The sequence below is a fragment of the Urtica dioica genome, chromosome 7 (assembly GCF_054948205.1).
Source record: "Urtica dioica subsp. dioica isolate 48M chromosome 7, U.dioica_male_clone48M_v1_H2, whole genome shotgun sequence".
NCBI lineage: Eukaryota > Viridiplantae > Streptophyta > Magnoliopsida > Rosales > Urticaceae > Urtica > Urtica dioica.
In genome coordinates, this window is record NC_142762.1 from 30,212,796 (window position 1) to 30,229,485 (window position 16,690).

The 16,690-nt window shown below is 39.9% G+C and overlaps 2 protein-coding genes across 6 annotated transcripts; one reads left to right on the plus strand and one right to left on the minus strand.

Annotated features, from left to right (window-relative positions):
- The first annotated feature begins 5,312 nt into the window (after positions 1-5,312).
- LOC149390741 (nuclear poly(A) polymerase 4-like) lies at positions 5,313-10,970 on the plus strand. 5 transcript variants are annotated; one of them, XM_089618517.1, is made up of 14 exons: positions 5,313-5,540; positions 5,643-5,797; positions 5,929-6,006; positions 6,436-6,543; positions 7,044-7,106; positions 7,188-7,349; positions 7,425-7,538; positions 7,625-7,687; positions 7,769-8,098; positions 8,179-8,343; positions 8,495-9,769; positions 9,856-9,933; positions 10,453-10,511; positions 10,601-10,970. In XM_089618517.1, exons 2-14 carry the CDS (start codon positions 5,666-5,668, stop codon positions 10,626-10,628), a joined length of 2,655 nt encoding a protein of 884 aa, XP_089474643.1. In that variant the 5' UTR covers positions 5,313-5,540; positions 5,643-5,665; the 3' UTR covers positions 10,629-10,970. The 5 variants fall into 5 exon arrangements, with proteins under 5 accessions (XP_089474643.1, XP_089474645.1, XP_089474646.1 ...); XM_089618519.1 differs by having other exon boundaries at positions 5,313-5,533; positions 10,453-10,499; XM_089618520.1 differs by having other exon boundaries at positions 5,313-5,533; positions 10,453-10,499; positions 10,604-10,970.
- Positions 10,971-11,487: 517 nt separating this feature from the next.
- LOC149390742 (uncharacterized) lies at positions 11,488-15,024 on the minus strand. The gene is made up of 2 exons (XM_089621357.1): positions 12,332-15,024; positions 11,488-12,258 (listed from the first exon to the last, which is right to left on the minus strand). Exons 1-2 carry the CDS (start codon positions 14,916-14,918, stop codon positions 11,813-11,815), a joined length of 3,033 nt encoding a protein of 1,010 aa, XP_089477483.1. The 5' UTR covers positions 14,919-15,024; the 3' UTR covers positions 11,488-11,812.
- Positions 15,025-16,690: the final 1,666 nt, after the last annotated feature.

The following is a 16,690-nucleotide window of genomic DNA, read 5'->3' on the forward strand; positions in this document are numbered from 1 at the left end:
TATCTAAAAGAGAATCTATTTAAAAGGAAATAATATATTACCTTTTAAATCTCTTTTAAATTAATTTAAACACTAAATAAAATATCCTAGATACTAATATGATGGATGAGAGGAAAAGTAGGATTTATGGAGATGAGATCTTATGGCTCAAATTAAATCCATAGTGTGAACACAAATAATAGAAATAAAATATTCTGGAGATACCCAGAAGATACACTTCCACTACTATAAATAATGGTTCAAGGGAAGAGAAAATTGAACCTAATTGGATCAAAAATTTTGTCTATTCCCTCTCTGCGGTGGACGAAAATTTATCTCTCTCCCTTCCCCTCGGAACTCAGTGATTCCAATCCCATAAACACGGTGCGACCTGAATTCATCGTTCGAGGTCATAGTGAGATAAAGATTGTGCCCACTCATATTTCCTATTTGCCTCGGAGATTACGTTTCGGAAGACTGCGGTGTTCATTAACGACGGCTTGAAGCTGATCCTGAAGTTCCAGAAACAACAGGAAAGAGTAGTCTTATAAAGACTGAAGACGGATTTGTCAAAGCTTCAAGATTCAGTTCGTGAGCCCAACGAGTAAGTGTATCTAAAATTTTATCTGAAATTTTATCGGTTGCTTGCTCACTCTCATACTTTAATAGTACACACAAATAAATCTAGATTCTTGTTTAAAAACCACTTTAATTAGCTTTCGAGTAGAGCAATTAATTTCCGCACGATTATTAGGGTGAATTTATCACCAACAAATGATTAGTGTTGGAACTCGCAACGCCGGAGCTCCTTTTGAGACTATTTTTTTTAAAGGAGGAGAGCTTTGTTTGGCCAATGGTGGAGGACATCAATGCCATGATTTTTCGAGGCTCGCCTCAAAGTCTTGCATCACGAGTGGGGTGACGAAGTTACATGAAGAACAAATAACATATTAAAAATCGAGCACATATAAACCTCTTTTTAAAAAAATTACAATTTTTGATGATAAATCCACAATTGCGGTCATGTATGATTCTTCAACTTCTATAGATAAAAAACTAAAAAAAAAACTAGATGGGATAGCGAAGAACAACTAAACCGTCTTCAATCGAAAACAAATTAAACTACACGTAGCAATAAAATAAAATGTTCACACATACTATAAAATGGAAAAACCATAATAAAATTAAAAATATCTCCGCCTCGACGAAGACTCATGCCACACCACCGCCACCGATGAGCCATGTCGCACCACCACCAACGGTCCGTATTGCACCGTCTCCAATGAACCATGTTGCGCCGCTGCTAGCGAAAAAGCCACATCACCATCGTACCTCATGCCACCATTGCATACGAACAACGAGACACCTTTGTCAATGAGACTTTGAGCATTGGCGCCAACGAAACACCTACACACCACCACTATACACCACGCCGTCGCTTTCGACGAACATCGGCGTACCACTACTGTACTCACGTCGTTGCCGTTGACAAACCCCGGTGCACCACTGTCATACACTCCGCCATCATTCAAGATGCAAACGAACACTAGTGCACTACAGTCAAACCATTGTCTCGATTACCTTATCTATAATATCATGCCTCTTGTTGTTGTTTCTCCTCCCCAGAGCCGCCGGAAGCATGATGGCGATTGGTCGAGGCTATTGTGAAAAATCCGTACGCAAGTACACGTAGTCACAAAAGTATAATATTATAAGAACGAGTCGAATCCCATGACGACCAAGCTTAATCGTTAACTAAACTAACTAATGACGAATTGAACCCAAGAAATTGAAGAAGATGATTATCACTAAATTGAACGAGATAAATAAGTAAGCAAAGTATTATACTAATTTTATTTTCTTTATAAATTATTAGGAACTTGCTTAGGAACATGTAAAGCTTTTTTTTTTTTTTTTTTTTTTAATCAAAGACATGTCAGATTGAGCATAGAGGATCCGAGAAATGCAAGAGCAAACCTCCATTGGGTTAATTTTTAGCTTTATAATAATATTATTTTGCAGAAAAAGTCCAAATAGAACAAAGCCAACCAAGCAAAAAAGACCACACAAAGTAGGCAAGGGACGTTGTCATTTGCTCACTATCGATGGATGAACTTAAGTTTTAATTAAAATATAACTTATTTAACACGTATACTAATTCGTTATCTACATTCGCATGGTTTGATGCTCGGGCAGCTTGCTGCGTGGGAGAAACTTCATCAAACCACAGAGGGGACATGGACTATGCCTACTGCTAGAGACCACACATGTAATTTACAATAACACTTCATGTTTTCAATTAATTTAATTAATTTTGTAAGTATTGTATGCAGAGCCTGCACAAGACGAAGATATGTCATCACCACGAGGAGCAGTGAGAGACTTAGCTGATGCGTACGATCACCTGAGGATAGGAATCGTAGCCACGAGCCTGGCCCAAGACATGGACCAACTAGAAGATGCGCATGAGGCAGAGGACGCGGAGATTGTTAGACTTCTTATAATGTTTATATTTATTTCGTTTAGACTTTTTAACTGTGAAACTAAATATGTAATTTGTTTAGACTTATTATATATTTTGTTATGAATGAAACTTTTGATTTTGCTGTTTTACAAATTAAATTAAATAAGGGCCGGCTAAAGAATTAGCCAAAATGACGACCCTACTTTAAAATTATAGCCCAACTATTAACATATTTAGGAAAATAGCCAATTTATCATGATAACATTCCGATATTCCAATTATACCCTTAGGTTAATATTATTAACTATCATAGTAAATAATATCATCCATAACAAAAAAATTAGTAAATCTATTTAACAATAAAAAAACTACAGTAAATCTTATTTGTCGTAACAAGAATAACAGTCAATCTTATTTACCGTAACAAGAACAATAGTAAATCTTATTTACCGTAACAAGAAAACAATAAATCTTATTTACCGTAATAAAAACAACAATAAATCTTATTTACCATAACAAGAACAAAAGTAAATTTTATTTACCGTAACATTTTGTAGGTAATCTAACAGGAAAAGTATCACAGATGAGAATTGGTTAATCTAACAGTAAATACGATTTACTAATTATTTCCGCGAACAATCGAGGACTAAAAATACGACAGTAAATCATATTAACCATTGAGTAAATCATTCGTTTCTATGGTAAATATAACAGTAAATCTTATAAACGCAACAAAAAAGTAACAGTAAATCTGATAGTTAATCATATTAACGGTAAAAAAAAAACAATAGTAAATATTGCAATAATAATAACTAAGAGCTAAACATCAAAACTAATTTTTATGTTCTTGTCTAATTATTTAAATGGTTAATAACATTAACCAAAATTCAATGTACGAATGTATGTATGTAATATATGTGCATTCAAACATATTATACACATATGAACAAAATCATATATATGGCGGAGATTCCAGATTTCTCGGCCGAAGCCTATCCAAGCCCTAATGTTACCTCCGCCGTGCATCACAACAACAGGGATGAATTTGCCGGCGTCGATGTCTTACAAATTAGTGTTTTGTCCGATATTGATTTCGACTTGACGCGCGGCGAAATTGTTGGCATTGTATTCGACAGCAAGGGTTCCCGACAAATACAATGAGTTTGAGAGAATAAAGCAGAGGCCGAATCAGGGCTTGTGGCGATCTCTGGAAAGTTCAAGAACGCGAATGAAATGTAGAATTCGGAACGTGTTTTCGACGACGGTGATGGAGATCGGTTGGAAAACAAAAGCGCCGAGACTAGAATCCGATTCTCTGCTTCTTCACGGTGGCCCAATTGTTCTCGCCTTTCAGATCGGAATTGCGATCCGAGTTCGGTGAGTCGATTGATCGAGGCGGAGTTTGATTTTTCTTTGTCCTTCCCATCGAGAGAGACGAGCGAAATCTGTTGCAGAATTTGAGTAGCGCAGCGATCTCGGACTCCGTGCTGATTGGATTCCCCGGTGAGACCTCGGCGCCGATGGAAAGGAGCGCAAAGTAAAGGATCATGATTTGGCCAGGTTTGGAGAGAGGACAAAAACGACGTCGCCTTTGGAGAGTCCGAGGGAGGGATAGAGATTGGCGGTGGTTTTACCAACGAGACGTGAGCCCTTAAATCGGAGGACAACTTCGGGAAGGGTTTAGAAATTGGGTTGATTTCCGATGGGGTTTTTGAGCCCTATCTTAATCGCGAGCGATTCGGCTAGGGTTCCGACTCGGATTCGAAGCTCTGAGAAGAGGATTCGGCGATTGGTTTCATCGGCGAAGGCGTGGGTCATCGAAGGATAGCTTTGGGGAGAGTTTCGTAGCGGCGGAGATCGAGGAAGAGAGGTTCGGAAGTATCAGAGTTGAATTCGAAGGAAAAGGGTATTATTGGGATCTCACATTAACGTTGGCTATTATTTAAGATAACTTGATAGTTTGGCTAAAATTTTAACTTCCACCCTAAAAAAAGGCTACTTACTTACAAATCTCATTAAATAAAGTATGTAAATTAAATGTTCTCAAAATAATTATCGATAAATTATTTCACGACGTTATTTTCATTGCAATTTTCATCCGTCACAATTTATGTGGGCAAAGCAATCTTTATGGACAATTTTTTTCTTCACATTTTTACAATATTTTTGTTGCGATTTCATCGACCACCACAAATTTTAACGTTTTGGACTATAAACATAAAATTGATTACTGATATTTTATGATTTTAAAAGTATCACAAAATTGATCCTAAGCCCCAAATCTTATTTTGAAACTCTATTAAGTAAAAATAAAATTATAATTTTCAAGAGAAATTCAATGAATAGTACATTAAAGAACATAATTTGAAATTAGTGTCTGTTTTAAATCTTTTTAAAAATACTGTGTTTTCAAACGAGAAATAGTTTTTTTGAGATTATTTTTTATACAAATAAAATCGTATAGAATAAACAAAGTTAAAAGAACTCAAAACAATGTGCATTTTTTTTTCAAAAATTAGTTTGTATATAACTTAAAATACTATGTTCGCGACAAATATTTCAGACCCGCAATTTTGCAATTAATTTTAAAAATACTGATTAATATTATTTCTCAACTGTAATAATAAATTCACATGAGTGAATATGAGACGTTGAACCAAAGACCATAAAAAGTTGCTGACGTGGCATGGCGTATTCATGGTCGGACTCGGATATTATCGAAGAAGAGAAATCCGAAAAATAAAAATCTGATCTATGTGTTAGCTGTCTTGAAATTTGTATATAGTTTCTATTTCTATATATATGTTTTGAAAGAGAAGAAATAATATACTTCAATCCATTCGCCATTTAAAAAATCCCAATATATACCAGATTATTAATCAAAAGGAATTCCTTCAAAACAGTCGCTAATAAGTATAAACCCCCCACATATCCAAACTCGCCACTACGCTCCCTCTTTCTCTCTCTAACCTTCTCTCTCCTCTCTCTGCGATTGTTTGACCATCTTCAAGTCTTCGATCGTGACAAAATTAGAGAAGAGAGAGCCAAAGACAGATTGGATCTATCTCTGAAGTTTCGACAAAAACCTTGGTCGGTCGTACGTCCGTTCGTCTCTTTAATCAAACATATTTTTATCGTCTTCCAATCTATAATTCTCGAAAACCTAACCTGTTCGATTTCCTCTTTTTCGGTTTTCTAGGGTTTCCTTGTTCGTCTATAGAGATGGTTGGCTCAGAGAGTCCGGGCAATTCTTCGTCAACGAAGCCGGCGGCTGAGACACATGGGATCACAAAGCCGATCTCCGTCGCGGGTCCTACCGAGTCAGATCTTCAGCGGAATGTGGAATTGGAGAAGGTAAGTGTTTAATCTTATGGATGTTTGTCGATTTTTGGGGTTTTGTCGATTTGATATCTTTTGCTCTTGATTGCTTGCGAACATTTATTATTTGAGTTCTGTCAAACATCAAAATAAAATAAAAATTGTAGTTCTTGATGGATTCGGGGCTTTACGAGAGCAAAGAAGAAGGAGAGAGGAGAGAAGGGGTTCTTGTTCGCATTAAGGAGGTAACGTTAAGGTTTAGTTCACGTTCACAACTATTTGTTCTTAATCTGTTGACAATCAAGTATAAGGTATGGTATTATGTTCAGTGGATTTTTTGTTTGATTTTATGTCGGTCTGGTGCTGTGAACCCATTGTCACACAGTAATGCTTGGAAACTTTGTTCATGTACTCATATTTGTGGTTTAATTGTGAAATCTATAATGGTTATGCAGTGCTATCTAGATTGTGTTGCTTTCGCTGTGAATTATGGAAGTAACATTCAAAATAATCAAGATCGTTTAATTGCTAAATATGTTTTAGGTTTTATGATGCTTCTTACCTTTGTATCTTTTGCCATTGTGTTTATAATATTCAAGAAGATATCTCTGGTATAGTTCTTTTATCCCCTTCGTGTCACACAAGCCCTGCTAGAAAAATTTATGTGTATGCAGATTGTCAAAGATTGGGTGAAGCTGCTTACTCGGCAAAGAGGCTACACAGATCAGATGGTTGAAGATGCTAATGCAGCCATATTAACATTTGGGTCCTATAGACTAGGGGTAAGTAACTTGTGAGATTCTATTTGAAGATGTAAGAGGAAGCAATTTACTTTTGAGTTGTTTTATCTATACTCTTGTTATGTTACATGGTATGGTAGCAAATTGTGAATTACTTCCATGATGATTTCTTTGCATGCTAGTTATGATTTATCAATGAAATTTTACTCTTTTCTGCTTAGTATCTTTTGGATATTTTTGGAACTAATTATGAGGTTTAATTTTGAATATCCATAGCAAATTGTTGTTTGTTGAGATTCCCATCCTGGTAGTTTAAAGTAAAAAAACAAGGATAATATTGAGTTGGATTTTCAGCTGGGCACAATCAAGCACCATTACCTCAATAATGCTCCGTCCATTTTCTTCTGACATTGATGTATTTTTCCCAGTATTATATATATGGAGCGTTTAGCAGTTTGCATCTGCGTCTATGTAACATTCTTTTTATCTATTTCGTCTCTACGTTCTCCAGTTCTAAAACTATTAATTAATGATTTTGTCAGGTTCATGGACCTGGGGCTGACATTGACACCCTTTGTGTTGGGCCATCATATGTGAACCGAGAGGTGATTCATCATTCTGCGTTCCTCTGTAATCAATTAATGCATGTACACCGTATTCACCTTAAATGCCTTTGTATTCTACAGGAAGACTTTTTTATTCTTTTGCATAATATTCTGGCTGATATGGAAGAAGTAGCAGAACTTCAACCAGTTCCTGATGCTCATGTTCCAGTAATGAAATTCAAATTCCAAGGAATTTCAATCGATCTTTTATACGCAAGTGTATCTCATTTGGTTGTTCCAGACGTAAGTTCTTATGTCTTTCTTGGTGTATCTCATTTGGTTGTTCCAGTCGTAACATTCTTATGCCTTTCTTTACAGGATCTAGACATTTCCCAAATGTCCGTGCTATCTGAAGTGGATGAGCAAACTGTTAGAAGTCTTAATGGGTGCAGAGTTGCAGATCAAATTCTTAAACTTGTTCCAAATGTTGATGTGAGCTTATATTTTATATTATTCTCATAAAATAAAATGTGTTTACATTTTATAGATTTGATATTTTATTTCTTTTGTGATTCTAGCATTTTCGAACAACACTCAGATGCTTAAAGTATTGGGCTAAAAAGCGCGGCGTATATTCAAATGTAAGACTGTCAACTTCTTGCATGCTGGCATTCTCTCCTTATGCGTTTTTAATATACTTTTTCTCCCTTTCATATGTATAGGTTACTGGATTTCTTGGTGGTGTCAATTGGGCTCTTTTAGTTGCTCGAGTTTGTCAACTTTATCCCAATGCAATCCCTAGTATGCTGGTTTCTAAATTTTTTAGGGTATACACACAGTGGCGGTGGCCAAACCCTGTAATGCTATGTTCGATTGAGGAGAATGAACTTGGTTTCCCTATTTGGGATCCTCGTAAAAACCATCGCGACCGATTCCATCTTATGCCCATAATAACTCCTGCATACCCTTGTATGAACTCTAGTTACAATGTTTCCACAAGTACTTTACGAGTTATGACGGAGCAGTTTCAATGTGGTAACAAGATCTGTGAGGTGAGAGTATGTTAGGCTTATCTGCATATTGGTAGGCTGCATTTGATTTGAATTCCCTTATTGTGTTGTTTTTTTTACAGGATATTGATCTTTGCAAAGCTCAATGGAGTGCTCTGTTTGAGCCATACATTTTTTTCGAGGTATATAAGAACTATTTGCAGGTGGATATACTTGCTGCAGATGCTGATGATTTGCTTGCATGGAAAGGATGGGTTGAATCCCGATTTAGGCAGCTCACTCTTAAGGTAAATTTTATGAGTTTGAGGTAAAAGAGGAGTGTATTTTTCTAGAACTCGGTACCAAATATTATATATTGTGTTAATTACTAGTAGAAATATATGAGATTCAGAGTGTGCTGGCATCTTGCTAATGTTTCAAGTTTGTTTATTGAGCCAGATAGAGAGAGATACGAATGGGATGTTGCAATGCCATCCATACCCACATGAGTATGCAGACACATCAAGACCGTGTGCACACTGTGCCTTTTTCATGGGCTTGCAGAGGAAGGAGGGTGTCAGAGGTCAAGAGGGTCAGCAATTTGATATCCGCGGCACGGTTGATGAGTTCAGGCAAGATATAAACATGTATATGTTTTGGAAGCCTGGGATGGACATCTATGTTTCGCATGTCCGTAGAAAAGAGCTTCCTGCATTTGTTTTCCCCAAAGGATATAAGCGCCCTCGGTTGTCTAGGCATGTGAGCCCTCAGGGCAAAAAAGTTTCTGAAGATGGGACTCGTCATCGATCTTCCTCTGGTGAAAAGAAGAGGAAAACTGATTATGAAGCAGGGCATGTAAAGGCAGCCAAACTAGGAAAGAGAGTGTGTGGCAGTCCTCAAAATACAGCTCCGGTTTCTCCAGAAGGCAGTCCACAAAATATAGCTCCCGTTTCTCCAGAAGGCATTACCTGTGGGCCTGGGGATGCAAATTGCAGATCTGAGGTTAGGTCACCAGACACACATTTGATGAATGGCACTCAGCAATCTGTTTCTGTGCACGAACTGGAATCTATGTGCTGCTCGAATTCACCTTCACTTGCAAATGAGAGGAATTCAGTTGAAGTGGTGGATAGGTTGAGGTCTGGCGTGTCATGTGCTGTGCCTTCTTCGGAGTTTACGGAAACACATCGGAATAGGGATATAGTTGGTCAACTAGAATCGGTAGGTGGTGTGAGCCCAGAAGTCGATAATAATTATCAAGATGGGGCAGAATGCCGTCCTTGCTCTGCTGAGGGTGAGGAAGCTGCGACTGTTAACCCTATCAACCCAGAGAAACGTTCCTGTGTTAGTGCTAGTAGGCCCAATAGGGTTAATAGGATAGAGTGCCAAGGAAACAGTGATGCAAATTGTGATCCCAAGGCAAGTTCAGGTGGACTGTCGGAAATTGAAATAACCAGGAATATTGACAAAGCGGCTGGAAATTCTGTGCAACAGTCTATTTCTGTAGAAGAACAGGAGTCGCAATCCAGGAAAACACATCAGAATGGAGATCACGTTTGTCAGGCTAACATGGATTGTACGGGAACCAAACTTAATGAGAGGCGTCTAAACTGGATTCAAGGTGCTGTTGATGTGGAAGGTGATATAGTCAAAGCTTGTTGTCAAGCAGCAATAAAAGAGAATGTTGATCTTGCGTTTACATCAAGTTCAAGTGTTAAAAACCTCAGCTGTGAGGTGAGATTCTCCCTTTGAAGACTATGGATTTGGAAGGCTGTGTGACTCTGGAAGTTATGGAGATAATGAGTCGGCGATCTTTGCAGGGTGCTGCAGAGCTGGATTTGCTATTGGATTCAACCGTGAGCAAGGGTCGACAGAATGGCTCTTCAGAAGAACGAGAGGTCTTTACTGAACCTAAACTTGTGATCTTTCTATATAATTTTATTGAACGACTTCGGGTGGTTAGTTAGTTGACCTTTACTCTTTAAAATTTGGGCAATGCATGTTACCAACTATTGTCTAACTTGGTAGTTCACACCATGCATTTGATGGCTGGTTTTTTTATATATTAAATCATATCATTATTCTTATACATTTAATGTGCTTGTTTCTGTAGCAAATATTTTCTCCGATATTCCATGCAAATATTTGACAATACACATACTTTTTTTTAAGCTTTTTACAAAGAGAAATGTCCTAACTGGTGCATATGTGGTCGCAGGTGATGCACCACTTATACATGCTAGAAAGAATGAAACTGAGCTGAGACTGTTTTCTCAGATACATTATCAATCCTTATTTCTCATTTTTCTTTCCCTTTTCCTACGTTTTGAACTTAACAACCCTTATTTCTTGCATCCATTCTTTCAAATGGAAGCCTGACTAAGCTTTGAACCTATCCTCTCTCTTTTTTGTTATAGCCAAGTATACCAATGGGAGAAATCGTCAATTCTCAAGACGGAGCTAGGTCAGCTATAAGGCATGTGTTTGAGAAACTCTGACCCTTTTTTGTGCACGAATATTAAGTCTTTATACTGGCCTGTCTGCTTGTGCGTTTTTGTTGTGCAGCAGATTAAGTCTGAGGTCTGTAGCGTAAGAGAGAATTGGAGATGCGTTAAAGAGTCGTCATCAAAAGGAGTGACTTTTGGCGAGAGAGGAGCCAGAGCCTGGGTAAGTGTCTAATTGACTGTTGTTGGCTATCGTGAGTCCCATAATGGTTTTCTCAGTGTGAAAGAAAGTGTTCGACATAAAGGCTGTTCCTTTGACCTCGTGCGGATTTGAGTTGTGAGCTATATATGCCCGTGCTTTCAAGGACTCGGGATTTTCTTCTTCTTTTTTTCTTCTTTTGTGTTTTTTTTAATAGTTTTTATGGTTATATCTTCATTACTTTGTGGGTGTGGGAATGTATCATAGTCTTGTGACTGATTTAAATTCGTGTAAAGCCTGTAATGGGGTTTGTTTGCTTGTAACATTTCATAATTCTGTTAGTGTAACACCTTTCTAGTCCCTTGTGTTCTCTCTCTCTCTCTCTCTCTCTAAATTATATACTATAATATACTATAGAGAAGTGATATCATTGAGCCTGGAAAATCTCAAAAGGAAAAAACTGAGGATCTATTATGTTCTGTCTGGATTGAGGAAAATATTCGTCTAAGTTAAGGGAATGTGCTAAAATTGAAATTGCCCATTAAAAATTAAAATTTGAGATTTTGTTTTCTTTTGATCTCATTAGAAAGCTACAGATATTAGTAATAACAAGAGATTAACGCATACAACACAAGTTTGGTTGAATTTAATATTGTTTATTGATAATTTTGATATTAGTAAATTAAAGAGTGAGCTAAGAGGACGACCAATCACTAGATTGAATATTGTTTCTTTCATCATATGCACAAATAAGGTTGCATACGTTCCAGATTGAGTATTGCTTCTTTCCCATGACAAACTGTAGCCTAAACACGCAAAATCCCAGTCCTATTATTGGCTTGGTAACTAAATGACGAATTGACGATTATCGGGGTAATTTGGCAAACCCCGAGGAGCATATACAAAGCCTTTGCACTAGAATATCTCATTGGATGTTCTCTCAACCTGGAATACAACATCTCAGCATCTTCAAGCTGAAGCTGGGATCTCAAACACATCCAAGATGCACATGTCTTCACTATCTTTGAGGGATCTTCCTTGAGTACTTTCGGCCGTCGAAAACTTGAACCTTATTTATGACAACTTTGCTTCCCGAATCGAGTAAGAAGAACGGAATAATTGCCTCTTTGAAACCTAGTTAGAATTCGAGTCACTGAAGAAACTGTCGTCATCGTCCACAACCTCGGACACCTTCTTGCGCTTGTAACTAGCGAGGTACTTGGTGTCGCCGAGAAGAGGAGCAACGTCGAATTCGCTCCCGACCTTTTTGCCTGCATAACCATCTGAGCGCTTGAGGACCTGCAAGACCTCCTTCATGGAAGGCCTAGCAGAGGGCGAAGTGGAGGTACACACGAGGCCTAGTTTGAACACGGCACTCATTTCCTCCAAGTGACAAGTCCTCACGATCTCCTCGTCTAGAGCCTCGCCCACGAGCTTCTCGTCCCTGTGATGCTGCCACGCCCACTCCACCAAGCTCGTGTTTCCCCAACTCGCCTCTCTTCCGGTCGCCAGCTCCAGAAGCACCACCCCGAAGCTGTACACATCGATCTTCTCGTCCACTTTGCTCATGTACGCGTACTCTGCCCAATCAAAAACCCAATCTCAACTATTAAGTCTACAACCATAAAACCGAGTCAAGTAAAGAGTAGTTACCCGGGGCGATGTAGCCACATGAGCCCGCCACGGCAGAGACGGTGTGAGGTCGTCCGCGGGCAGCCAGAACCCTGGCGAGCCCGAAATCGGCGATCCTGGGCCGGAACCGAGAGTCGAGCAATATATTACTGGTCTTGACATCGCGGTGGAGAACGGGCGGGGAACAATCGTGGTGCATGTGCGAAAGGCCTTGCGCTGCCCCGACCGCGATCCCGAGCCTGGTGGGCCAGTCCAAGGCGGGCCCACCGGGGTCCCTCTTGGTCTTGTGGAGCCAGAGGTCGAGGCTGCGATTCTCCATGTACTCGTACACCAACAGCTTCGACCGCTCCCCCGAGACGCAGCACAAGAGCTTGACCACGTTGGAGTGCCGCATCGTCCCCAGGGCCCGCACCTCCGCCCAGAACTGCCTCTCCTCCTCCGTGGGCCCGCTCGTCCTTATCCTCTTCACCGCCACAACCTCACCCGCCCGATCCGTCCCCACCCGATACACCATCCCCGTCCCGCCCCGCCCTATCAGATTCCCCTCCGTCAGCCCCTCCACTATCGCCTTGTACTCCGTGAACTCCCTCCTCTGGAACGACGTCACCTTCCACGTGGCGATCTCTCCTCCTTCCACGTGTCGCCGCCTCAGCGCCAAGAGCGCGACCGCCAGGGCCACGGTGGCCGCCAAGGCGACGCCCACGAGGGTCGCGATCGCGGCCAGGATCGCCCGGGAGGGTCTCTTCCGCGGGACCCGTTGGACAGCTGGCCGGTTTGAGTCCGGGGAGAGGTTCGGGTTTTCTCGGAAGCTGTCTTGGAAGGCGGGGTTGTCGAGCTCGGATGGGATTTTGCCGGAGAGGTTGTTGGAGGACAAGTCTAGGGAGTTTAGCCTCGGCCGGCCTAGTTCGCTTGGTATTTCGCCCGAGAAGCGATTTTTCGACAAGTCTAGGTAGAGGAGATGAGGAAGAGAGCCGATGGATTTCGGGATTGGGCCTGAGAGCTGGTTTCTCGAGAGGTTGAGAGTGTCGAGGGACGTCCACGAGATGATCTCCGGCGGTAACTCGCCGGAGAATCCGTTCCCGTCTAGCAGCAGCGTCGTCAGCCTCGAGAGGTTTGTCAGCCCAACGGGGATTTCGCCGGAGAGGTTGTTTTGGCTGGCCTTGAATACCACTAGACTGTTCCAGCTGGAGACCGATCCGCCGGGCATTCCGCCGGAGAATCGGTTGTTGCTGATCTCGAGGCGGGACATGTTGACCGGAAGCTTCTCGGGAAGTCGGCCGGAGAACGAGTTGTCGCTGATCATAAGCGTCGTGAGATTACTCGCCGTCCGCCACATTCCGACGGGAATTTCGCCGGAGAAATTGTTGCGGTAGAGCTGAACTGTCTGCAACGAATCGCACTCACCTAGTTTTTCCGGTAATTCTCCGGCGAGCCTGTTCGAAAACAAGATCAGTCCTTTAAGGGCTCGGTGGAAGCAGAGACTCTCCGGGACTTTCCCGGAGAGCTCATTTTCCGAGACCTCGAGTGACTCGAGCATCGAATTCTTCCCGAGCTCCGGCGGGAGAGCTCCGGTCAAATTGTTCTGGAACGCGCGGAAGATTCTAAGGGACGGAATGAGTCCCAAACTCGGCGGAATCTCTCCGACGAGCCGGTTCGAGTAGAGATTCAATAACGTCAGGTTTCTCAACTTCCCAAAATCCTTGGGAATCAAGCCGGTGAGATCGTTCATGGCGAGGTCGATCTCGCTAAGCCTCGCCGCTCCAACTTTGCTCGGAATCTCACCGGAGAGCTGGTTATGGTACATCAACATAATCCTTAAACTGCTCAGATTAAAAACTCCCTCAGGAATCTCGCCTTCCAGCTTGTTCATGGACAGGTCAAGCTTCTCAAGACTCTCCAGACCGGAAAAGCTCTCCGGTATCTTTCCCGCCAAATTCATCTCAGTCATCCAAAGCTCTTTCAGGTTCCTCAGCTTCCCGATCTCCGACGGTATCGGAGCCGGAGCAAGGAAGCCATTGTAGGCCAGTCTCAGAAACTCTAGCTTCGACAAGTCTCCGATTTCCGCCGGCAAAGTTCCGTTGAGCAAGTTCATGTGCAGATTGAGCTCTCTGAGATCGGATATCTTGCCGATTGACCTCGGGACGCTCCCGGAGAAATTGTTCCCGCTGAGATCAAGCTTACGGAGAAAGCTGGAGAGCCAGTTAATTTCCTCGGGGATTGCTCCGACGAGGAGGTTCTGCGAGAGGTCGAGAGATTCGAGGCTCCGGCACCGGTATAGGACTCCGGGGAACTCGCCGGGGATGAAGTTGAGAGCCAGGTCAAGGGACGAGAGGTTTTTGAGGTCGCAGATCTCCGCCGGAATCTCCGCCGATATCCCCATCTCCCGGAGGAATATTCCGGTAACCGAGGAGTTATCGGCGGAGCATTGAATCTCCGGCCACTCGCACGGCGTCGCCGATGAATTCCACGACGAAATCGCCGGAGGGTTCCCCCATTTCTGCCGGACGTTTAGCAGGATCAATCTCTCTGTGTCCGGTGGCTGTGAAATTACCTCCGAGGGTAGAGCGCCGAGGGAGAGTAATAAGATGATAAAGGGTAATTTGGTCATTCTAATTTGTGTTCTATTTTTTTTTCCCGGGATAAGAGTTGTCGGGCAGGAAAAGTGAACTGCCGGGTATTTTCAAACTTGGTTGGTTTTGGGATTAAATGAGCCTAGCTTAGAGGTGAGAAATGACGAGAACGCCACTGAAAGTGAGGTTACTTTGAAGTCAAAAAGCAATCGAGAGTTTTGTTCTTACACGGTTCAATTGTTAAATTTAAAATGAACTTAAAAGGACCAAACCGAAGTGAAACAAAGCTAATGGTGTTTAACAACCATTCCGGTTTATTTTATACAAATAATGGCTCTGCTTGGCATACCTTTGTTTTAAAAAAAATGTTTTTAGATTCAATTTTTGAAAAAAAATTGTTTTTTTCTTTCAAAAATTGACAAAATGTTTAATAAACGGTTTATAAAATAATTGTTACTGGTAACAAAAACTGATTTAGCGTTTGATAAAATAAATATATTATAGTAAAAAGACTAAAATAGACATGTTCTTAATAATTAAATAATAATTATTGATATGCTTATTTATATACATATATATGAATAATATTTTGTACGAGGATATTACAGTAATTTACATACCAAACTTAAAAACACTTTTTCTAAAAGCTAAGAATCCTAGCTTTTCCATCTTATGTACAAAATCTAAAATCGTTTTTTGAAGTTTTTTGTATAAATAGTTTTACCAAGCACCAGATAAACAGTTTAGTTTTTTCTAAAAACAAAAACATGACTTTTTAATCTGAACCAAACGCAGCCAATATAATTGTGTTACGTTGAGTTACAGTTGGAACTTGTACATAAAAATGTCGACCAGACAGTGATGATTATATACAACGGAAAATATCATATGTTATATTACCTAATAATCCAGGAATTCATACTTATTTTATTTATCCTGCAAGATAAACAAAGACATTTTTTTCTGTTTGCGGAGTAGTACAATGATTTTGTGTCGTTGTGCGAAAAATCGTGGTCCTTAATTTAATAAAATAAATAAATAACAATATAGTATTCATCATTTTCTTTAGAAAGTCTTTAAATAAAAAAGCAGGGATTTTAATATAAAAAATACAAGAAAGAAACAAGAAGACTGTAAACCTGGGCTTATGAAAGAAATTGAAAATTCACTTTTATTAGACGCGTAATTTCGTGTTTTACTGGAAGATGAATTATTTCTTCTAGTGTTAATCAGAATTTTATTGAAAATTCACTTTCATTAGACGCGTAATTTCGTGTTTTACTGGAAGATGAATTATTTCTTCTAGTGTTAATCAGAATTTTACTCTCTATGGAAGGGAAATTTCCATTTCCACATAAAAAATAATAATTAAAATAAATACATTTTTAAAGGATTAAAATGTAATATTTTTTTTAAATAAGGACTAGAATGTAAAGTGAGAAAATGAAGAGTACTTTAATTTTTTAACCTCATAAAATCTTACAAACTATATACTAAATTTATATATGAAAATTACATATTGAAACTATATACAAACTATATATGAAGAAGAACAAAAAAAAAGTTGAGAAAACCATAATTTTTACTAAATTCATATATTAAAACTATATACTAAAATTATATATGAAAATTAAATTAGACAGTTTATAATAAGGGCATTGTAGCGAAATAGCCAAAATGAAACAATGAAATTTGTTTTTAGCCTATGTTTCACAACTTTTAGGGAAATAGCCAACATGATTATGTGGCAATAATTAAGGTCTTATTCACCCTCATTTATTAATAAATTCGTCATTTTCTCTCTCTTATT